General features: G+C 43.1%; 1 protein-coding gene across 3 annotated transcripts in view; it reads right to left on the bottom strand.

The window, feature by feature from the left end:
* The window catches only part of SLC7A11 (solute carrier family 7 member 11), a 61,818-nt gene extending 38,947 nt beyond the window's left edge, over positions 1-22,871 (bottom strand). For 2 of the 3 annotated variants that reach the window (XM_075501061.1, XM_075501062.1), the window contains exons 1-6: positions 22,283-22,871; positions 19,178-19,304; positions 15,023-15,138; positions 7,166-7,291; positions 4,846-4,945; positions 1,695-1,739 (exon numbers count right to left, since the gene is read on the bottom strand). In XM_075501061.1, coding sequence (XP_075357176.1) covers positions 1,695-1,739; positions 4,846-4,945; positions 7,166-7,291; positions 15,023-15,138; positions 19,178-19,304; positions 22,283-22,559 — 791 coding nt within the window. In that variant the 5' untranslated portion in view covers positions 22,560-22,871. The remainder of the gene's footprint in view (positions 1-1,694; positions 1,740-4,845; positions 4,946-7,165; positions 7,292-15,022; positions 15,139-19,177; positions 19,305-22,282) is intronic. The other variant, XM_075501063.1, reaches the window with a different exon arrangement.
* Positions 22,872-24,369: the final 1,498 nt, after the last annotated feature.

Below are 24,369 nucleotides of genomic sequence, written 5' to 3'. Positions count from 1 at the left end.
AGACACCTAAGTGTATGAAAAGTCCCAAAGGGTGGTAGGCACATGCATGTTTAAAAACATCACACAGTATTGATGGTAACCACATGATAATTTACAAATTATATTGCTTCTAGCAAATGCTTTTGATCACATCACCAAGACTCTGGCTCCTAATCCATCTCCCCAGAACTTCCTGAAGCAGTCAAAGTCTTGGACCAGAATCACTTCACTCCTCTGTTTAGTTTCACATTTCTTTTCAAGTCAGTCTGCCACACAATGATTTTTCAAAAGTAAAAAAAATGTAGGGTTTTTTAAATGTCTTCCTCCCCTGACTTTATAAAGCACACAGCTCCTTGGTATTTAAACCCAGATTTGCTACTAGATCATCTAGCCTCCGTTCCTGTGTGTCCCAGGCCTGGGAAGTGTTGGCCAGCTGCTCTCCACCGAGCCCAATGACTTGTGTTTTACTAACGCACGGCTTCTAAAAAGGTGTTCTGTCTGAACTGAAGACTACCAGTGAAAAACCCAGTTTTACGTAGGTCTCTGTGCTAATGATTAGTCAACCACCTTGTTAAATATTAATGCTGTATCTTCTACCTGCATGTGTCTGGTTTCAGCTTCCAGTCATACCTTCCTCCGTATACATATCCTGATCACTTTGAAGAGCCCGTTAACACCCAAGACCCCTCAAAGGCACTGAAACAATGGAAATCTGCCAGTCTTTCTGCCATCCTCATGTTTTATCATCAGTTTCTTTGTAATTGTTTTCAGGCCTCTGATGCAAATTCCAAACAGCACCAGGCTTGGTTCAGACTTTGAAGAAACCAACTAAAAACCTTCCACATGCTCCCCACTGACGGCTGTTTGTTTTTTTTTTCTTTCTTTACATGTCTCAGATACGTAGCTTTATATTCTCTGAGCGTACAGTGCTGGGGGTCTTTTTAAACAGTAAGTTATTTGGTACCCGCCAGGTATCTTATTTTAAAAACCGAAGAACATGATATCTACCCATTACTTTTTAATCAAGTAAATTGTTAATTTCCTCAAAGAACAAAATTTGATTTGACAAGGCATATTTTCTTTAATTTTTAAAAAAGGTTAATATTGTTTTATTACAGGTTGCATGTACCAAAACAGCTCTGCCAAATCAAACTCTCCGTAAGAGGACAGCTTTTCTTTCCATACTTTACAGACAGGCGCTGTGAGCGTACTCGTCTCTGGTTTGAAACAGACGCCCACCAATATCCCCTGTTAGGCTTAATTGGATAGGATGCTGTGCTATGTGTATTCAAGATCCTGCAACTCTGAGACATCTAAAACAAGTAGAACTAAGTATTTGATTAATATTTAAACATAGCAAAACTGCCATACATTGCAGTAGATAAGTTTCTTGGGCAAGATTTCCTTGACAGGATACCAGTAACTTCCACTGAAAGGAGCCACTGATAGTTACTTGTATCCTGAGAGGGAGAATCAGAGCCCTGGAGATCTACTTAGTTTTCTGCTTTCTGTGCACATAAAAGCAGAATACATAACAAGGTCACGACAGGCCAAAAATAGCAAATCTTCAAGCAGCTGCAATTCAAATAGATATCAGATCTGCTGGAAAGCAAGCAACTTGACCAGCATGCAGAATTCCTGAAGATCACTACTTTTATAACATTTTAAATTTTATGACCATTTTTCAAAAGTCAAGAAAAACATTAGGTACATACTTTTCAGGGTTTTCCACTTCTTCAGTAACAAAATTGAGGTAAAACCTAAAAAAGAATTATAAAATATATTATAAGGGCTTGGTAGATTTTGATTCTTTATTTCTTTCCCAAAGAATCAAGAAGATGCTTTTAGTTAAGCACTGCTGTTAATACAGTAGACTTTGCAGACCCACGTTTGGATTAAGGAGAGTGTGAGATTTAACCTTCCCTCATCCCCACACTCAGGAAGGGAAATCTCAGAAAAGACAGCAAAGCAGAAAAAAGACAAAAGCTATGTAATGTCGGTGTGGAATTAACTTAATTTTTTTTTCCCCGGCATACTAGGCAAATTATGGCTTACCCTAATCCTATATGCAAACGCACACGCACCCTCAAGCCTCATATTCCATTTGTGGCTGTAGCCTTTTACAATTTCAGGTTATATCAGCAAAAATTCTCATCGGGGTACTCAGCAAGGACTTCTTAACAATAAAAATGAATGAAGCCTCAAAAAACCCCTCCTAAAACCAGGATTTTGACACGGGTGTGTCACGCACGCTATAATCCTGCGTGCTCTTGCACAACCTCCAGTCCAGGTTGCGCTTTGGTCGTATTCCAGCAGCGTGCAAGAGCCAGCTACGTATGGGAATTCATAGGAACTGCTCACCGGGCACAGCCCTGCATACAAAGCAACTGTAAGCCTCAAGGTCACTGAACCCTCTGTTCTGCATTTATTAGCACTAGGTCTGTGCATCATCGGATCACACAGATGTGCCTGGCTCACATAGGGGCACAAAGTCACACCCTGGCTAATCAAACAGAGCAGTCAATACAGTGCTTATGCTGGCTTCCTACTTTTAGGACGGGTACAAGACGACAAATGATATCTGACCCAGCAGTGCTACAGCAAATGAACAAATGGTACCTGATCTGGCAGAAAGTCTGGGAACTTTTCTCCATCACAAGTCTTGGACCAGATCTGGGTTAGCAGAACAAGTTAGTGCTGGCTCACAGTTTTATAAAACGTGATTTTGTGACCAAGCATGAAATTCTGTAAAACTAGGTTTGCCATCTTATACAACAACCGCAGTACTTGTTTCTAAACTTGCTAGTGCACAGAGCACAAGAGAGGAGGTTGGCACAGTTCAAAGGAGAGGTGGCTTCTGACGAGCAAGACGTTCAGCTACTTCTTTCTGGTCTTAGTCCTGCTTCTAGGCAGAAGTAATTTGACAGCCCTGCATCAGTCCTTTTATTGATGCAAAGACATGCTTCCTTGCATTCTTTTCTCTACTTGTCCTTTTTCATCCAGCATTTTATATACCCAATAGTCTACACTTGCTCTTCGCAGGATGAACCCACACATATAAGAGCTAGCACCTTTGTTTTGTTCTTTAAAGCTGTATCATTAAAAGTTAATAGTCTCATAGGCTATGCATAAAATTCTGCCTGCGTCCTGGGACGCAACATCAACGCTTGCAACACTCCTTCACATTCAGCTTATTGGATTGATTTAGCCCCATGAAACTGATAGTGCAAGGGTATTGACACTCCACTTAATGGTCTGCTCTTCTGTGCTCTGAGGCAATCAATTTGAGCTGGTGACAAAGATAAATCGGCAGCTGGGAAGAACCACTAGCCAAATTAGGTCTTCTCCTACTAATTTCTTTTATAAGTGGCAAATAAGGACCTTGAAATAAAAGTCAGAAGCTATAAAGGAAAAACAGAGATGATTTTTATTGTTGGGGTTTGGAACGTTAGGTGGAAAATGGAAAGAAATAGAAAAGAAGCGACAGAATAACAGCATTTTTGATGTAGTATTTTACAGTAAACAAACTGTGCATCAGTGATGAATAATATTAAAGAGCTTTTGAAATTGCCTTCATACAAAAACGTACAGTTAGGTTAAAATTTTAAAAGTGAGAAACCATCACATGTATGGATATGAGAGTCAGAGACGGTTATATGAGAGAGAGGGAAGAAGGTAGAGACTGTCTGCATAATGAGTTCCATTTCTTTGAGGCTTCAAAATGCCAGGCTCTTTTCTTATATATCTATCACGGATAAAGGCTTTGGACTCTCTTGGGTTTTCCCCCCCACCATTTAATATAAAAGTTCTGTTCACTACTTCAGTGGGCATGTTTATAATGCTCCTGCAACCGGGGAGTTACGGACAGGCAGAGAACTCAAATGCTCAGCCCATTGTCCCTCCGAATTAAATAAATAAACCCCTTATCTCTCAGCCCTTGCCTTTTGTGCGAGGTAAAGAACTTGGCTGCCTGTGAGGCTACGGAAAGGAAAGGGAAGACCTGCAGACAAAGCTATCTCAAAATAAGCCCACTCTGTGCATTGTAGTCTTTTCCTCCCCTGCCCCACGCTGCTGCTGCAAAAGCACGTTGGCACCGTGCAATGCGGAGCCCTCGCTAAGCAGGAATAAATTGTAAGGCAGATTCGAAGAGCCGTGGCACCTTTCAAACCAGCTGCTGTGTACTTTGGTGGGGGAGAAGGAAAGAACTTGAAAGAAAGTTCTGAGCAGGATACCTGAAGGCAGATTCTCATACCTTTGCTCACAGTCAATAGCACTTGACTTCTATGCAACCCAGTTGCACTTCTTGTTAAGTGAGGTCCAATTGTCTCGGAGCAAGAGGCATAAGAATCTGGATTTTCACCTTGTTTTGTGGTCTATACTGATGTTATCGTGGTTCTCTTCTTATTCCTCAAATACTGCTTTTATAAAGCAAAGGCTGAGGTCCACGCACCTTTGTAACAGTTCATAGATTTGTTTTGCATGTAATTACTGACTTGGTCAACAAAAATTAAAGCTTCGTTATCCCTTTTATGCTTTTATCAAAATACCTAATGAAAATTTAAGACAGTTCCTTTCTTCTTGCCTTTATTCCTAGTCTTCAGAACAGAAATAAAATTTTGATTTCTTTAGTGTTCAGTGTGTGTTTACCTATTGTACACTGGAGAAGAAAAATCTGTCCTTTGCAGAGCTGCTTGCAGAATAACTACCGAGAATATGGAACGGTGGCGAGATCTACCCTTACTACATGATGTAGTTTGGCAAAAGATGTAGAACGTGCTGCTCATTTCTTCATATAAATGAATGTCTTTGTTAGAGCATATTAGTGTTTGTTTTCAGGACAAATACTTATACGTTTCAACAACTTACCAGCCTGAATAGGCATACATTCCTGAATAAAAAGCAAGTGGTAATCCCATAACACTGGCATCATTCCCCGCAAAAGCATTTTTAAAGTGCTGTGTTTCTCCTGCAACATCAACAAAAACAATATTGAAAAATAAGCTCTTTGGTCACCTACTACTTTAAAACAAATAAATATATCACACCATGGAGCATTTAATCACCCAACAGTTTACTGACTTCAAGTTCTGCCCTTGACCTTAATTTCTGACCCAACCCTTGCAGCTGTAATCTACCAGCAATTGTAAAAGGTTTTGTGGCATTCCTAGTCATGCAATAACAAAATTTGACCTATTAGTTTTTTTCAAAGCATTCTGAGCTTGGTGACACTCACTGCACTGTCGTCTCCAGCAGTGACTTACATCAACATGAAAGAGCAGAATGAGGTCTGTAGTTTTTGCCGTGGAAAATTTCACTTGTTCAACATTTTAATCAGAAGGAACATGGATAGCATTTCACTCACAAGCAACATTTTTAAGGTAAACAAACCCCATATCTTAAACATTTCTACCACTGAAAAATTTAGTAACTCCCTACCACATTAAAGTCACTAAGTAAGAATTACATATCTATAAATGCCAACATGTAAGAGCTGTGTTATGCTCTTATTCATTTACAAGGTGCTGTATGGTACGTAAGACCTCCCTACAATATGCCAAATTTCCCGAGAAGCAATGACCCTCCAAAGAAAAGGAGCGAGAAGCAGCACAATTCATTCAGACTTAAATTAGCAACGGGTCAAATCCTCTACCCTTTACTCAGTTTTTACTGAGTCGTCAGTCAAAATGCCCACTGAAGTGGAGGCTTTTTGGGTGAGGGAAGAGCAGTGGCCAGAGGAAGGTCCCAGTGGGGAATCAGGGACATTATTTGAGCTACTTAAGGGCAGCAAAACCCGTCCAAACCTGGGTCTGGCCTGCTTCAAAGGTCTAGGAAAAATGGGTCGGATGGGAACAGAGAGAAATTTTGCACATGAAAGGAGGTGAGGGAAGAGGCATTGCAACTGCCAGAAAGGAAGTGAAAAACATGAAAACAGAAATAGTGAATCAGCAGAGTGCTACACAGGAAAACTTTTATTTCAGAGCCTATTGCTAACCACAGAGAACCGCCTGTCCCTGAGAAACAGCTCACGGCAGAGCCTAATGCTGTGCTGTTGACTCAGATGGGAGGCTTTGTGAAGCGTCATAAAAGAGCATCCCCGGGGACAGAGCCAACAACTGTGATCATTTTTGTCAGATAAAATCTGCCACCAATTCATTAAAAAGCGCTCCCCTTTCTGCCCCTCTGCGCTGAATGGCTCCTGGTGCTTTGGGTAGCCACTGTCCAGCGTTATTGCAAGGAGAGGGAGCTGGGGCTTGACACCCTCTCACGCCCGCTGCTGACAGGGCTGTCATGGAAAAGCCTCTTCAGGTCGCTGGGCATGTGTCGGTGAAAAGAGTTTCTCTGCCAGCACGGCTTTACCCAGACGACTTCCAGAGAGCCAAGGAAAGGCCTCTGCAGTCGTGTCCGGGATGGGGGCTGCTGGGGAGAGCAAATGTGTTCTCACACTCCTTGCTTATGCAGCAATGTCGATAAAGTCTGTGGAGTAATTCTGGCCCTCAAAACACTTCTGCTTTCCTTTCCTACGCTTGGGTTAGCCTCAGACTATTGCCTTCAGCTGCATGCTTTAGTTTTTCACTTGGAAGAAGTATAGCGTGCGTGCAGCATGAGCATTCAGTACTTACAGGCAGGAAACCCATGAAAGCAAGAGCTAACTACAGTATCTCTTGCCCGTACGGTATCTCTAACTTCACAATTTACATCACCAAAGTGGTAGAACAGCATCCACGATACTGTTCCTTTCATATGTTCCCCAATTCTGAGCCCCCTCTGCCACCACATGCCCAGTACCGAACAGGACTAGGCACTAGCCCAGTTAAAGGAGACGTATTCTGCCTGGACTGGGCATGTGCTTTGGGGAGGGGTATGCTCATCTGTCATTAAAACCCATCCTGCCGCTTTCGCAAAGTTCACGCCAAAGGCAAATTACAGAGAAGAGCAATCCTGTCGCTCGTTTGAAAAACGAGTCTGATCCGAATAGACTCATTGGCATGCTGAAGGAAATACCAGTTCATCCCAGTGTAGTTCCACTTCTAATCAATTACATGACAGTACAGAGCTTCAGTTAAACAAGCACAGACTAATTAAGAGATTTTGCTGCTATAAGCATTATTTGGTGGAGGCAGGTGGGGAAAGACTGGGGAGGGTAAAGATAAAAGCACTTTAAAAGCATTTACTTTTCATTTCATACCTTTAATTAGCTGGATAACTCCAGGGACTATAATTATCAGAATTGCTACAAGCTTGCAAAAGGTAAGGAAAATCTGAATGCGGGCACTCCAGCTGACACTCGTGCTATTCAGGACCATCACCAGCGCTGCAAGGGGAAAAAGAAAAGTCAGAAAGAAATACTCGTGCTGCTGAAATCGCCACAAAGCTCTCTGCCAGCAGAGAGGCCACCCACACAACAGATCCTGATGCATTAGAGGAAATACACCCCGATAATCTTCTCCAGCTGCTGCCCTCCCACTTCTCGCATTCCCCTTCCAGACGCCGCGCGAAAGGCTTGAGCCGAGCCCCTCCGCCTGACCCGCTGCGCGGCCCATCCGTCTGTCCGTTCCCTGCCTGGCTCCCTCCTCACCAAGTTACAGCTTCGTTTACCCAGAACTGTTAGCTGTTGGTAGACGATGGGCTGGCAGGACCCTGCCTTGCGTGAAAGATTAATTGCCCGACCCCTGTCACTCCAGATTTCTGTATCAGTACCAGTTTGAGTAGAGATCTGCATTTTGAGAAAACAATAACAATTAATAATCTTATTAAACTTTCTCACCCCCACTTAGGCCCCGCATAAATTTGTTACTCACTACCTTATTTACCCCCACTCCTCTTTTCCACTCTTTCTCCTCCCTTACGGCCGTAGCCCTGGGGATGCAGGAGAGGCAGAGTGCAAGTAACGTCCCTGTCCTTGTTGGGAGCTGGCGAAGAAAGAGAGACTTTTTACTTCTTGAAAACGAAGCCCAGGTCTGCGCCTCGCCAACACGTAGAGGGATACGCGAGAAGGGCTTTTACGTCCTGCCTGCTCGGCTCGCATCTCCTTCTGGGTCGGGGAGGGCATCCTCCGGCCTTTACTACAGCACCGGCTGACAGGAGGACAGTAGGTCTTATCATTCAAGTGCCAGTTATTCTAGCTTATTTAAACAATCAAACGGAATCAATAAAGGAGTTTAGATAGTAAAAAGAAAAAAAAAAAAAGTCATTTCACTAGATAAAAAGCCCCTTTCCCCCTCTGCTTCAGGGAAAGGCGAACGTAGTCAAAAAAGGCTGCTCACTCATCTTCTCTTTCTTGCCATCATATGGAGCTAATGAATTAGCTCCTCATCACAGTCCTCCCGTACTTCAATCTCTTTCAAGAGCACTGGTTTGCCTGTATCATCAGCCATATCACACAGCTTGGGACGCATAAAAACACAAGTTGCTATCTCCCACCAGAGTCTGAGAGCTAGTTTGTATGAGCTGGCATTCTAAATCTGGCATGGTACAAGCTTTCTGGCAACAAAACCCGCTGATTTACCCCAAGTCTTTTATACAGATTCTGTTCACTGGCAAGGCCAAAAAATATATCATAAAACATTCTTCTTAGTTTAAACCAAAAGTAGTTTTGGTTTAATGGAAAAGGGAGAAAATTCCAAGTAATCTGGATTCCAATGTATTTTTAGTTATTTTTTAATAAAATAAAAGTTCCAGCTAAAAACATAAAAATTATTTTCTGGAATTTTTATTTGGGAAAGAGAGGGCCCCACTCTCAAATGAACAATTTACCAAAGTCAACATAAACTTGCAACATCACTTAATGTGAATTTTTCACCAAAAAAAGATCTTAAAGGTCAAAATGTTTTTTCCAGTTCTGTATTTTGCCATATTTCAGAACTGAGGCATTCTTTTCTAAGTCACAAAGAAATCACCTGGACTTCTGCAAAGTATCATTTGAGACACAAATACTTATTTTTTGCTTTATTACTTCCATGTATACCTGTACTTGGCAGGAAACAGAAAATCCCAGGGGCCTGATTCATTACTCTATTGTCCCAATACAACCCTGAGATATCTTCACTTATTTAAATGTTGAAAGATCCCTTTAGGTTGCTGCTGAACATTAGCGCTGATTGAGGCTCCCCCTCTTTTCCTAGGGCTTGACTACCAGGAAGGTTAACAACTGTCATTTAAGCAAAATATATGTAAAATATTCATTTGACCAACAGTGTTTAAGTTAGAAAGAAAATCCAGTGCCATGAACAAGCACTGGCTTATTTCAAATTTCCTAGAAAGTTCAGGATATCGTACTTTTCTTTCCCAGAAGCCGAAGCAAGGACGAGGCCACAAGAAAATGTCAAGGAAGAGTTTTGTGTAAGGAAGTATCTGCAATTCGACATCCGGCTTATTCAGAGTTCAAGCTGACTGCAGCAATCGGTCTGTTACCTTACACAGGTCAGAATAGGCAACGTGAGCATCCTCCCTGCAGAGAGCCCTCCTCGAGGTTTTCTAATGCATCGGTTTCACCTTCCTGATACACATGTGAGAATGTCACCGGATGGCAAACTAGTACAAACACTAACGTGAACTCACATGGAAGCTCATAACCTTCCTTGCTGGCCAGCCACACACAAATCACAAGCCCCAAATCTGTATAAGAGCTACACTGGCTTGAAAGAACAAAAGGAAGGCTGGTATTTTCATGAAGACAGCCTGCTTGTGAGCAGGCTGTGTTAAAGCCTTCTCTGTCCCCACCTGTGAGTTCAAGCCAGGCAAATGTTTCATCTGAGGCTTTCTAATCAAATAGCAAAAGCAAAAGGGGCACTGCAAGGACCTGCATTTATTCGGGAAGCTGAAGGGATGCTACACCTGCACGTGCCGTTTAGTTTTGATGGCCCTCTATAAGAGTAAGGCCCTTGCAGAGTTGGACGACTGCATAAATACAGTAGTTCAGGTTGCAGGGCTGAGACTTAAGTTCATAGAAGATTTGAGACCAATTTGGCATTTTTTGGAATTTCATTTTATTGGACTTAAGAGGCTATAAGAACTTACAGTCTTCTTATAATAGTTAGTCTTAGCGGTTCTATGTGCATAACAGACATATAGGGTTGTGGGGCTTACACTGCTATCACGTATCAGCACCGTACTGGTTGTGTTAGCAACTGGATAGTGAAAGGCAATAGAGAAGAGGAGCCATGAAGAAAGCTGCTAAAAAGCAGGAAAGGAATATGACAACTGTGCCAGAATTCAAGAAGGAAATTATATCTTGGGACTATGGTCATTGTTCAACACGTCTCTTCTATGAATAGGGCCTTATGGAGATACTTCAAGAAACTGATTGCAGACGCTTTGATACAAGATCACAGCAAAGATCAGAAGGAAGCAGCAACTCCCCAGACAAAAGGACAGTGAAAGGAGGACCCATCTCTAACTTTACTAACTAAAAGTCAGGTATCTAGTGTGTCTGCATTCTCAATGAAGAGACAGTTACCTCCAGAGGATGAATAATAACACCTCTTTCAGATGCCTGTCTCAGATGAGATGAGTTGCCTTCAGGAAGTGTCTCTTTCCCTCTTTCTCCCTAACTCTATGGGGAGCATAGACAATTACCTTAAACTAAACACCTAACTAAAAGCAAGATGAATCCTAGCCAAGGGGAATACGGAGGGAGAACAAAACGGGGTTCATGAACAATCAAACACAATGGTAACACAAATCATGTTGCTTTTCACAATCTCTTTCCTTCACACAGCCACAGCTATAGATGGATAACGAAATCTAATGGGAGAAGCAGCAGTAAGCATTACATCCTGGCCTACTTTTCAAGAATATATATACCATTGCCTCAGCAGGAAACCAAGGAAACTGCCCTCCCCTAACTTGTCAGGCTTTTAGGGTCAAGGCATTCACGGAAAGCAAAAAATACCCTCAATTTGCAGATCCTAATGCGTCAATTAAAACGAAGTCACAGGAGGCACAAAAGCACCCATCAGAACAGCTTTTGCTACCCCTGCAAGCCAAGAGATGTCTTAATTTAAACTGCTCATCTGAAAACTGTCAGCGGTAGAGAATGACGTCTGTAACATCTGCCATGATGGGGGAAAAAAAAAAAAAGCAACTAAATATAGACTCATGTACACACCAAATTTATGCCAATAAAGCTTTGGGCTGGAGTATTTGCCAGCAAGCACTGACAGATCTGTAGAGCTGACCTTGGTTTTCAAGCATAATAGTGCCTCTAACAGCCATAGTTTGGGGTATTTGTGGCTTTTGGCAGACCTCCAAAAAAAGGGTGAAATTATACATTATTGCGGCATAAAATGCCCAAAATACACATGAATGGGTGTAAAAACTTTAAAAACATGTGCGAGTTGGTAACCTGCTTTCAGTCTCACAGTTTTTAATAGCTGAAACCTGTTTATCTGCTTTCTGATATGGAGGCCAAGTGAAAAGATTAGAACAGGTTCAGTTAAGATTGCGTATCTATTCAGGTTACATGTTGATAGTACAGTCCAATACCTTCACACAGTATAAGTTATTCCTTCCTGCTACCAATATATTTAAGCTCACCATTAGAAGAATTAAAAGATACAAATAAAGCAATATATGAAGGGGGGGGGGGGGTTGCACTGTCTATCACTATGCTTTGCAATGGTGATAGGCAGTTTCTTCAATGGAAGAAACAATAAATATGGAGTCTACTAGCTTTCATTTAAAGAGAGAAAGGAATTTTTAACACTTTCTCCTAAAAAGACCATCTTCAGCATCAGAACAAAGGCGGACTGCTTTGTGTCCTGGGGCTGTTGTGTCCAACTCAAGCGAAGTTGGGCATTTAGAAAGCAGCTGTCCTTCCCTATGCTGGGGCACATCCAGGTTCTCTCTCCTCTACCTGGCCACTTATTTTCATAAAAATTGTAGTAATTAGATATCTTTGAGATGTCTGCTCTTCTCTCAGGTACAGTTAAATTGACTGAGTTTAGAAAAAGTTTATGGCAGACTGACAGATAGACTGAGATGCATATCCAGTGTTTGCCCAGTTTTTTCCTCCTTGCAGAGATTCGCTTGAGAAATACCAAGTTAATTAAAGTGATTTGTAAATTTGAAAAGAACAGGCAGCCTTTGCTTCAGGGGTTCAGAAAGCTGGGCTATCTGAAGAGAACCTCCACACAAGCATCCTTCTCTCTACCGAGCCATTGAAATGTTTGGACTTTTTGGTTGGCTGTTTTTATTTAAAAAAAAATAAAATAAAAAAAAAAGCACGCACCATATTGTGGAACAGAAAATTTGCTTCTACAGATTGTTCAAAATTGCTCACAACAGATGTGATTTTGAGGGGAATTTTGTGCCTCGCACATGCTTTTTTCCTATAAATAATAAACCAAGAATGAGGGTTTTTTTTAAAGGTCACCATCCCCAGTAGTTCCGTTTTAGCTCTCATCTAATCTACATCTTCTCCGCAGCACCATCACTGCTTTTGCACTGCAGAGGCACTGAGGTGGAATGGTGGGGAGCAGAATGGGCTGCAGCCCCTCTGTGAGGGGTACTTGTTCGTAGCTGCTAGAGGAGCAACAGTATTTGCCACTCCCCATCATAATCCTGGTTGCATCCCTATCAGGCAACCTTTTAATAATGGGCTTAAATTGCAGAAAAGGAGGTTTAGGTGGAAAAAAAAAAAAAGAGAAAAGCTGTCTTGTGACAAGGATAGAAAAAACTGGGCTACAGTATTAGGTGAGGCTTTAGAAACTCCCTCACTGGAGGTTTTACGAGCAGTTTAGACAAACAACTGTCAGAAATTGTTTAGATACGCCAACTGCGTTTGGGGCAGGGGATCACCTGGAGATTTTTCAAAATCTCTTCCTGCCCTTTCTAGTGTGATCGGAAAAGACAAGGTAAAACTACAGCACAAAGGCTCACCCAAGGACAGAGTTTAATGGTGCTTCCCACTACCTCCCCCCCGTGCAATAAAGACAGATACGCAGTAGCATCAGGCACAGGAGGGAGAAGGCACCAGGAGCGGATAAGAAGACAAAAGGCACGTCAGTTCACTTTCTGATTAACTTAAAATTTTCAGTGGAAACAAACACTACCTTTGGCACCATTAAATTGGATTATAAGATCTTCAGGGTTCTAATGTGCCTGTTCAGCTCAACGCCGCCTTAATCTTACCTATCACTCTGCCTCCATGCACAATACAAAACATTCATAACAGCTACCACCACAACAGCTAATTCTTACCATACAAGAATAACAGCCATACACTCTGGGATTCCTGAGCTTAAGCGTAGCATATGATCAAAAACTACTACAAATGAAACTCCGCTGTAGAGCATGCTGCCAAGAATAAAGATAAAGCCTCAGTCTGACATGTCACTGCTCCCTCAGCATTGTCCCATTCACCATTATAAACCTTCTACAAGAATCCCTTCTTTTGGGGAAATGACAGCTCTTCCTACCGGCGCTGTACGGACCTGCGCTCACCGTAGGAGCAGTCTGCTGTGAGCTCCTCTCTCCCTTTAGGCTGTAATTATTTCAGCATAACTCCACCTCCCCTGCAATGCTACCTCTTTGTTTAATTACTTTGCGAAGCCCTGGCTTATCACACAGATTTTCAATTAAATTAAAAGCAATAAAAACCTATTTCAAATTGTTCACTTATTGTGCTTGAATCACATGCACTTAACAAAATGCTTTGATGGAGTCCTCGCTTAACATTCCTTCTGTCTCAGTGACCTTGAAGTTACTGAACATCTGTTTCACCCTTACCTTGCACTGAAATATTTTAGACAGATGTAGCTATAAAAAGTCATTGACCTCAAAATTCAAGCCCTTAACTCAATTATTCCTATGAAACCTATAGTTTGTGCATAATTAAGTTAGAAAGAAATGGAGTCACATACTGATTTTTTTAACACTCCTGGCAGAAGGGAACTCTTATCAAGAGAGCTCCTACAAAAAGCCACAGTAACCCGGAGATGGGAAATTTCAGTGTCAGTTGAACTCCCTACCCCAAAGAAAGAAAAAATCATCTGAACCTATTACTATGCAAAACTAAAGGGGTCTCCTGTGTGCCTTTGATCATTTTGCATGTCTTAATTCCTTTTTCCAGCCCTTTTGTTTCCGATATGTGCACTGACCAAATTGAAAGGAACAATCTGTTACGAATTACTCGGGTCTACTCTGCACGCTCCTGCCAGCACAGCTGCATGCGAATACGTGTGCGCAAGGAGCGTCATCACCAGTGACCAGACAGAACTGGAAACAAGCACTACAAGAACTAGCGCTACAGGCACACGGCTCCAGAGTCCCATTCGCATCAGGATTTTGCCTTCCCATTTCATGCAGCCCCCCCACACCAACCCAGGAACACTGTAAAGCTCCTGGTCTCAGGGTAGCCTCTCTCCTTCCACTGGCAGTCACTGGTTCTCTGTAGCCCTAAATGGTCCCTTTTACACTAATTGCAAAGTCAGCAAGAGCAGGACAAGTTGCTGGTAACAGACAGGCATTTTCACCAAGCTGTACACACTGCTCCCAAAGTCATCAGTGGGGTTCCTGCTTCCTGAACCGCAAGTGCCTCGATAAGTTTTATTGCTATGAAGGACAGAGCGGGACTAGGGAAGATGATCTCATGTTGCTTGTGCTCCACTCAAGAGAACTACATTTCTTCATGGCATCATACTTGGCACTCGACTGCCTCCTAAAACAGAGGTAGAGCAAAGCACTTACAATCAGGTAATCATTCTTCCGTATCTCTGGCAGTGGCTCACCATCTCTTAGGGACTGAAATTGCTTCCACAAAAGTAATGAGAGTTCTGCCATTAATTCAAGTGGCAACAGAATCAGCCTTGGCAATAGATTTTCCCTGCTATTAATAAAGTCTGCTATTCCTTTTACTACTGCATATGTTCACAAACGCACATACCCAGGCAAAAAGTCACACTGATGCCCTTGGCATTGGATGCACAGTCATTTTGTGACTCACGATTCACATCAAACGACTACCTGTTCAGTGAGCGATTACTTTTTTTTTCCAATTCACATCATCTTTACCCTTTCCCGAAACCTAAAATTGGATACTTACTGATGCCAACAGCTGTAACAAGTTTAATCGCAAGTTCTGGGATTTCACACTGCATAAAGAAAGGTTCCAAAATGTAACGTCCAAATGCCAACGATATCACTGCTGTGGCAGCAGGGCTGGAGTAAAAACAACAACAACAAAAAAAATCACAAAATTAATCTGCAATAGTACACAGATAATATTCTTATGGGATCATGCTGTAACTTTGCTATCACAGAACCGTGAACCGTACTTAATTGTGGTGCCTGCTTGTAACTATGATGCCACGTACCATGATTTCTGATTGTAGCAGAAACCACGAGCAGTTTAGCTTTGCTCAGGGGTTCTGCTCTTGACAGCAACACTTCTTACCAGGATTGCTCTTACAACTTCCATGTCGTGAAGCAGCCGTAAACAGAAAGGAAAGGTATCAATAGAAATCGTCATTCGCTCACTGGAAGTGAACATGGCCAGAAATAGATTACACGGGCAAAGCCCTGCGTAAAAGTCATTGAGGACTGAATTTTAGTGGCCAGGTATATCTCACCCCTCAGAAATGCAAGCAAATTAATTTCAATCAAGCTGAGAATTCTGCTTTACTAAGTATCCAAAACCAACCCAAGTCTGTTATTAAAATCTGAGACAATGCAAAAAATGAATGAAAATAGGATTTCCCAAAATGCAAACAAAACTTTTTCCTTTTATTGACTAACAACATCCTAGCACTGCAAGTGAGAGAAAAAATTCTCAAAGTACAGAAAGCACCTACCATGAAACAGAGGAATGTGAAGAAAGGCAAGCATGCAGTTGTTGCATTTACAAATTTGAAATACTCATAATATTCATACAGCCTTTTGCTTTAAGAGAAGCTAAATATTTGCCAGAAGCCTTAGCACTGGCACATATTAACAGCAAATTACCCTGTGCCTCGGATCAGACACTGTCTGCATATTACAGTTCCAGTGGTCTCTTCACTTTTGGTTCAGGAGGACACTTTCACCCTTCTTAGGACAGCTGGTGGCATCTATGCTTCATCACACACTCACTCACAATAAGGACAAAAGGGCATATGATTCTGCTCCAAAGGATTTTTGAGTTAAACAAGATTCCATGCAAAATTCTTGTGAAAAAATCTACAGCAGTTAATAAAACAATGCGTCACGTTACAGAATTTTAATAAAAATACAGTTGCTAAAAGTGCTATGGAACAGTGTAAAAATTCTGCAGAGACGTTATCATTCTCCATCGAACGATAAAGGAATTTTCCACAAGAGAGTTTCACCCTTAAAATAAAACCCACTTTCTTAGTGTTATGACTCAACCAAAATGTCACACATTGCGTTGGACCAAACTGCAGAGGAGCACAGAACAGAAGTATCTTCCTTGGAAAGTTTCTGCGTGGACGAGTGAGGGCTGCTGCTTGTGCGTCCCCCACGCACGAGGACCGTTCCTTTCGTTGGCCAACAATTGGCTTTGCAACTTTTGTCTTCGCTCAGGGACCGAATGTCCTCTGTGCTGGATTTACACGTACATTTACTGACTTTACCTTGGTGCAATATTTCTAATTTATGCAAGATGATCACCAGGCTTCTGGCTTTTGAATACTGCAGCCTGCCAAAAGTAGTTTGAAGTGTCCTAGATCAGATGAAAGATAAGATCTTTGGAGCTTTCCCAGACCTCTTTGTTCAGTCCCGGCTCCTTTTTCCAGAACGTGGATTTTTCCCTCTCATTTTAAGAAGGCCTTTTTAAAGAGGTAGTCACTGCTATCCACACCACTATGTTTTTAAAAACATAGCTGCTAAATTATACCTCTAATAAATAGCTGTCTCTCTCACGGTCCCACATTTGGAGGGAGATGTTGCTGGAGTGTAGTCGCTCCATGGAGGTGGAAGGTGATGGAATGGGGCGTTTTCCTTTCGATTGCAATCCTAAAGACAGACTGGCAGCCCTCTAACAGCTGCGTGCTCAGGAGCGGACGGAAAGCGCGTCGGCAGCTTTCACTGACGGGCAGGGAGCACACCAAGGCAGCGGGAAAGGAGCAGGCGTGGAGCCCCAGCACGTGCCACCGGTGAGCGAGTCACGGGGCAGCGCACGCTCACCCAGCCTGTGTTGAGCAACCACCATCGTTAAGCGTTACAGACAATGCATTCGCACAGTCATCTTCACTTGTTTGAAAACTAGCTTGCCTTTTTGTTTGTTTTTTTTTTTTAAAGGTATGTAATACACCTGCAACCTGACTTTTGGGGAAGAAAAAAGTTGCTGCTTGTACTGGATGAGGAGCAGCGCAGTGTAAGGCACATCTAAATAGCAGGTGATGCTGGCACGGTTTAATCAGGATGTGGGCAGAGTTTAAGTGTGTCCTAGACTGTAAAATAGTGGCTGAAAAGATACACGAGAGCAGGAAATGTTTATTTTTGTTGCGGTTGCTCCGCCAGCCCGTGGGTGTGATAATCCTGCAATCTTTCAGAGGAAAAAACAGCTTAGCTGAGAATTGTGTGTGCAACTTCATCTACTGAAAAAAACCTAGATACATATTAGGTCTCAGCTTCTTTGAAAGCAGCAGCCAATTAGTTTACCGATGCAGGAGTCAGATACAAAACTCTACACAGAGTTTCAGCAGCGCCGCTCTGATCATCGCAAGTTATAACAAGTACGCCTCCCTTGCTGCCTCTCAGATTTGATGATTAAAGAATCCACTGATGTTCCTTCCCATGCAAGATGATTATTTTCTGGGTGTGGGGCAGATCACGATGACTAAGAGTGTTTTCGTGACACTCCTGGGACACTGTCATAAGTAAAAAAATAATTATTTTGCGAGGAGAGAACTTTGTGAAGCCTGGGTTCCTCGGGGTATTCGTGCCTAGGTTAATAAGGTCCCCCTGCCTAGTCAGGTGCGGGTTAAGAGGGGGATTTCTAACGCTACTCTCTTCTGTTGATTCCGCGATGTGCAATGATACAGGTGCATTCACAGCACTGTGCCGCTCACGGTGAAAACATAGGTCTGTTTCCTCTATCTGGTTTTCCTTTTTGGCCAAAAGTTAATACGGGTAAGACATCTGCTCTTTCACCACATTTGGTGGAAATTAACCAGCTAATTCAAAGCTTACGTATGGGTGGGGAGGATGTAAGGGACCATCTGAGATACACAATGATTTCCTCCGGAAACAAGATAAGGATTTATGGATTCATAAAGACTCATCACTGCCAGTGCTTTTAAACTCAACAGCCGATGCTAGAACTTGTTAGTGTTATGTAAACATAGTTGTGATTTGAAATGAGGCTTGCGCTTTTGTGACTAATTGCTGATTGCGGAAGAGAGGGGAAAGGAGTGCTAACTAGCCCGAGGCAAGAATGGAGCATTCCCGAAGTCACTTTGCATAAGTGAGTTGCCCTGTTCTATATGTAACAAGCTCTCCAGTCTCAGTGATACTGAAAAAAAAAAAAAAGTTCCAAGGGCCACATTTGATAGGATTTAATGATTCAGCATCTTCATATTGTAATTCACCTATATGCTGTCAAGGGCTGCATGAGCCACAGGCTTACACAGCAAAACAAGACTTTGGACATTTTAGATATGTAAGGACTTAGTGTTGCTTTATTTGGCCAGTTAGTGCTTTTCACAGTTATCAAGACTTAAGTTCTCCAACACCCCACAAAAAAAAAAAGGGGGGGGGGACACGACCTGAATTGACATATAAAGAATACCTGGTGCCCCTAAATCTGAAAACTACTGGGCAATAGCTTCACCAGGAGTTATTCCTGTATCCACAGACAACAGCAACTGCTCCAAAAGCTAGTATCAAGACTGAGAAAAAGGTAAAGGTGACTTTCCTCTTCCACTATACTATATATAGGCATGGGTATTAGCATTATTAGTGGCATTAATGGATACAGTAAGCTTAGTAACATGAAAGCAAGTAGCTGAATTTGTGTGGCAGGCAGTTTTCTTTTGGTTTTTTCCCCCCATACATACACATGTATCTTTTTGAACGTTTCAATGCTGACGAGCAAAATAGCATTGTTAAATTCTCTGAAGAAACCATACTAAAAGAACACAGCTCATTGATCAAGATATATTTGATTCATTTTGCACATCATGTATTGAAGATTTTTCTTTATGACCAAAAAGCGTATTGCCATCAGAAAAGAAACACAGAAAAGCCACGATACACTTACCGAATGACGAGTAATTCAACCCAGACTCTCACAAAAGCAGGTAATGGGCCAAAGGCCTCCAGGATATAGGTGTAGTGACCACCAGATTTCTTAATGCATGTTCCTAGTTCAGCATAGCAAAGGGCACCTGTGAGAATTAAACTGTGGCATCACGAGAGATATCCAAAAATATCTTTCAAAACGTTTATAAGCTAAACCATCATTTACATTGCCGCGGTATCACAACTACTTTTGATATACTTTAATCATTTTTTTTCAAGTAATTTTGTAATTTTAGTTCATACAGCTAGACCTGCAGTTAACCAAACTGTACATATATCCAGTTACATTTACACGTAAGCCACTGAACAAACTAGTTGCTATCAACGTGTTTCATTACTCATCCATATCTCGTGAAGAGGGTTTGAACACAAAACACTGTGTCACACCAGCTACCCCGGCTCCCCAGCCGGGCTGACTGCGCCGCCAAGTGAAAGCCTTCTGACACATTTGCTTGTTATCAAATGCGGATCACCTCCTTCCAGCCTCAGAGATGCCTGGCTCAGCCTCTGAAGAAAAGCCTGAAAACTATTTTCCCTCCTCAGCCACAAGCGAAGGAATTGACTGGCCAAAATACGGAAGCAGGAATTGCAGATTAAGAATTTTCCTCAATAGTACTTCCAACATCTTATATACAAAATGCGGGGGATGGCTTAGCCCTGGCTTTTCAACACTGGTGCAGCGCTGTTGTGTACTACTAATGCAATGAAAGCTCAGTTCATTTCTGCATTGCCTTAAATACAGACCACGTTTGCATAGCAGGAGGCTCATTTCATCCTTTGGTGCCGACTAAAATAAAACCCAAATCATCGTCACATTGCTGCATTAGTTCACGCAGAAGTGGTTCAGGCCCCTTTGGAGCAAGGGCTAGCGGCATTCCCAGCAAGGAGCAGCTCTCAGAGAGCTCGCCGAGGCTGCTGCCGGCACAAGGCCTGGCCTCTGCCATCGCAGAGCAGGCAACAGCACGCTGCAACCATGAGGACCTGCGCGAAGCCTTCTTCACCCCTGCACCATCTGCTACTGTTGCTTAATGAGCCATCACCCAGTCACAAAGCCAGTGGATTCTCAGCTCCACGGGTGGACCACATGAGCAGAGAAGTGTACCACATCCAATAAATGCGGGCAGCCCTTTTAGAAGAGTCTGAGAAGCCAGATGAAAACAGTAACAAAGTTTGTTTGTAAACACCGCATCATAGAGAGTTAAGACCAGCATCATATATGAACTCATTTCAGCCCTGTTCCCTGCATGCTTTTATGCTGCAGCACTTTAAGGTGAAAACTACAGTTGTCAAAACCACGTAACACGTACAAGCCCATTAAAGCTGTACCATATTATGACAAATTCCATCCTTGTTCATTTGCTTTGTTTGGGGCTTTGCAAAAATGTGGCAGCTTTTATCTGCTATTCTTCAGCTTACCTGAAAACGTACTTAAAGGAATTCTTACAGCCACATTAACAAAAAGCTATGGATAGGTTTTCTCTTGCCAGCCTCTTCTGTTGAGGTTCAGAATGAAATGAAATGGTGTTTCGATACATGTTACGCACACAGCCTCAGCAAGACCTTAAGTGATCTTTGCATGTGGTTTTGCTATAATTAAGCCATGCAGAGAATTAAAAACACCCACGGCATAAAAAATATGAAGAAATAACTGTAACGGGTCCATTCAGAGAAAGAGGTAGTATCTTTTGCTGGGCCAAATTACACAGTTCTTCATATCTTGAGATCTGGAAAATGACCTAGCAAATCCATCTGATAAAAGAGGTTTGGTTGTTTTTTTTTTTTTTTTTTTTTTTGTACAGACTTTACTTCACAGCCAGAAAATTACTACTATTAAAGTTAAAGCCAAAAATGCAATGCTTACGCTAAGTCTGTTTTGACTAAAGCAAAAGACCAAGGTCTTCTGACAGGGTTACAAATTGTATCTGAGGTCTGCCTTTATAGGGGATTTTTGGTTACAGGCAGGACTTCCACATTTGTACAACAGCTTATGCTGCACGTTGCACCACAACATTTAACATTTGACCAAAACGGGCCCTAACTTGCTTGCACTGTCTGTTTGGCTTGGGTGGGCTTAGCCTGTAAACAGTCCGTATTTCTTTTAAGCTCAGAGCCAATTTACACAGGGAGGCATTTGCATGTTCCACCTATTAAGCAGACACGTGTTAGTCCGTGTTTGTCCTCTTTACCTCCTGCCAGAAAACAAGTCGTTTCTGTTTTAAATAAAGCCAATACTCATGTTAGTTCTTCAGCTTCTTTGAGATTAACTCATTAAGTAGGTCAATGGACCCTCTGTCCCGCAGAGGCCAGGGTGGGGTTTTCCACTCTGAATGGGGGCTTTGTGTACAGAACAAACAAACTGGCATTCTTCAGAATTTAATGCTCTTTAAAAATACACAGAATTAGTAAAAACTGTCATGATCGATAGGCAGGCCAGCAATAAAACTTGCGTTACAAATTTGTTCCCATCGCACTGGTTTTTTGCGGCGCAATCTTTCAAAGCAACGTTGTGAGTGATGAATGAAGTAAAGAGCAGCAATACAGGACTGGGGAGAGGGGTTATTAATGTCACTGGTTTGCTCCCTTTCGTGCCAATACGGCTTACGTCCACTGGGAGTTATTCCTCCCAGACCTTGCTCTAGCCTCTAGGGAGCTAAGTCGAGCTGTCTAAACATTTCCCCAGTGTCTGAGCGGACTGACCCGCATCCCCAGCTGCCGGGGGCCCTACGAGCAAGCCATAAACCGCCTCTCGCAGCCCGAAGAACAACATTATACATACAGCACCTTGCATGGCGTAAAACGGACGGTTACTTTTCTCGTTCATTTAGGGACCCGTGAGAAACAGTAGCTTACGCTTCCAATCTTTACCGACCGGGCGCCGGGGGGAGAGGGGTTGCATCCCTCCGTGCCCTGCACGCAACCTATCAGGCGGCAAAAGCCTTCTGTAGCCCTATTGGTCCTCCGGCTCCGCACCGAGCCTTGCTATCCAATGGCAAAGTCGGGCCAGCAGCAGCGGTAATCCACCGGCCGCCCCTCCGGGCCAGCTGGAGACTGCTAAGGGACTTACCGAAGAGCGAGAGGATGCCACACGCTGTCCAGACGGTCAAGGACATGCCCACGCTGCCCGTGTTCTTCAGGATGCCTTTGGGAGAGATGAAGATGCCAGCTCCAATGATAGTGCCAATTATGATGGATATTCCCCTCAAAAGCGTCACTTTCTTCTTCAGCACAACTTTTCCCTCCTGGGCTGGCTGTCCGCCGTCCATAGAGGGCAACCTGCCATTAGCTTGCCCCTGCAAGTAGCTTCCATTAGAGACCGTGGTTACAGCAGCTTTCCTAAACATGCTACAGTGCCACCAGCACGCCGACGGCAAGCACCGGCAAAAAAGTTTGCAGCAGAAACTCGAGGGTTTTTTCCTCTCTGTGTAGCCAACTACTCAGTCTCTTCCTCCGCCCTCTCTTATCTTTCCAGCTGCTCCTATGCACAGGTAGCAAGCTCCTAAAGTCTATCTGAGCCTTTGCTGCGATCTGAGCACTGCTCAGGAACACCTGCGCTTTCCCACTGCGAGTTGGTACTGCCCTATCATTGGAAACCAGCTCAGCTTCCGCGTGGACTTGTATTTAAGCTCTTGTCATACCAAGTTACTCCAGCTGAATGATGATGCAAATTCTCCAGGTTTGCATCAGCCATTTGAGAAACCTCTGGCATTACTCAGCGTTTCTTTTTTTTTTTCTTTTTTCTTTTTAAACGGTAGGGGCATGTTGCACAACTGACCTGAGGGTGGTGGGAAGAACAAAGCACTCGCAAGCAAACCGAGCCAATCGAGCTAAGCACATCACCCTCGACACCCCGAGACACACTCCCAAATTTTTTTAAAGCAACTCCGAGCCAGAAACAAAAGCCTGCCTAAACACAAAGCTCGTCAGAGCGCAAGGGGAAAAGAAATCAAACAGGATACGTCATCCCTGGGTCTAATCCAATTTCTTTCTCAAAAAAGTCCTCTTAACGAAAGTTAAGTTTGCGGGGCTTAACTTCTCGTGTCGCGGTTGATCAGCCTCTCTCACCTCTATGTTACTTACCTGGAAATCTCTGTAGGGACCTGCACCTACCCAAAGAATACATACAGCCCCCTTGTCACCCTGGGTTGCCTAGCAACACACCCAAATCAGCCTAAGGAAAACCTGGGGTGGTTTCCTCAGTACAGTCATTTTCAGACAGGCAGCGCGTTTCTGGGCTGTCAGCAAGCAACGCCGCTTCCCCTTGTGAAACACCGTTAACGTTTACGGCCACCTCGTGTGGGTGTGTGATCTGGCAGGGGAGCACAGCACCCCAGAGCACGGGATCTCCAGCGGCTCAGGAATCAGGAAAGGGGGGTCGGGTTGTTATCATAGAGCTTCCCTGACCAGATAAACAGGTAATCGGATGCATAAACGCTTTTGTTTCACGACCTGATCGTTCAAATTCAAACCTGAGAAATTAAACTGTTAAAGAGAAGAGCGTTCTCATAAAACAGAGCAAAAATCAATAGCCTTCGAGCACTTGTAACCTAATCGAGGGACAGCCCGTGCAACATATGCCAAAGGGGAAAAATCCTTCGTAGCATAACTATTGCAGCTGCTCGTGGCTTCAGATTAGATCAGTGCAGAGTGAAATGATTACTGCAGTTACTGCTCTTACAGTTACCGCTTAATTAGGACCTAGGATCGAGGGGAAAAAAAAGATAGCAGTTAAAATATTTTATCATTTGAAAAGCAGGCACTGAGCTCAGAGCACGACTGTGCTTTCATATTTACGTGAGAAAGAGGAGATCCTGGAGTATCGACACCCTGCAGCTGTAAACCTTCAGTGTGTTTAAAGCCTCATATTGTCAGTTATAACTCACCTGCAATAATTTGCACTGAGATAAAAGAAAGCATCAGAAAAGCTTATCTGGTTTAAATGCACACAGGTAACCACCACAGCGATTGTAGCTTTTGACTACATACTGGTAGCGCTTGCCGCTTGTCTGAGCGCATCTTACTTCTCCCTCCATCTGCCGATGCGCGCAGCAGCTGGTCCCTCCCTTCTGCGTACAGCCCGCGCTCCCCTCGTCCCTGCGCCGTGTGCCCGACCTTTCGGGGCAGCGGCCGCCCCTCCCGCGCGTGCCGTAGGCG

Source organism: Mycteria americana, chromosome 4 (genome assembly GCF_035582795.1).
Source record: "Mycteria americana isolate JAX WOST 10 ecotype Jacksonville Zoo and Gardens chromosome 4, USCA_MyAme_1.0, whole genome shotgun sequence".
Lineage (NCBI taxonomy): Eukaryota > Metazoa > Chordata > Aves > Ciconiiformes > Ciconiidae > Mycteria > Mycteria americana.
Note: the sequence above shows the minus strand (reverse complement) of the source record. Positions and strands in the feature narration are given on the sequence as shown.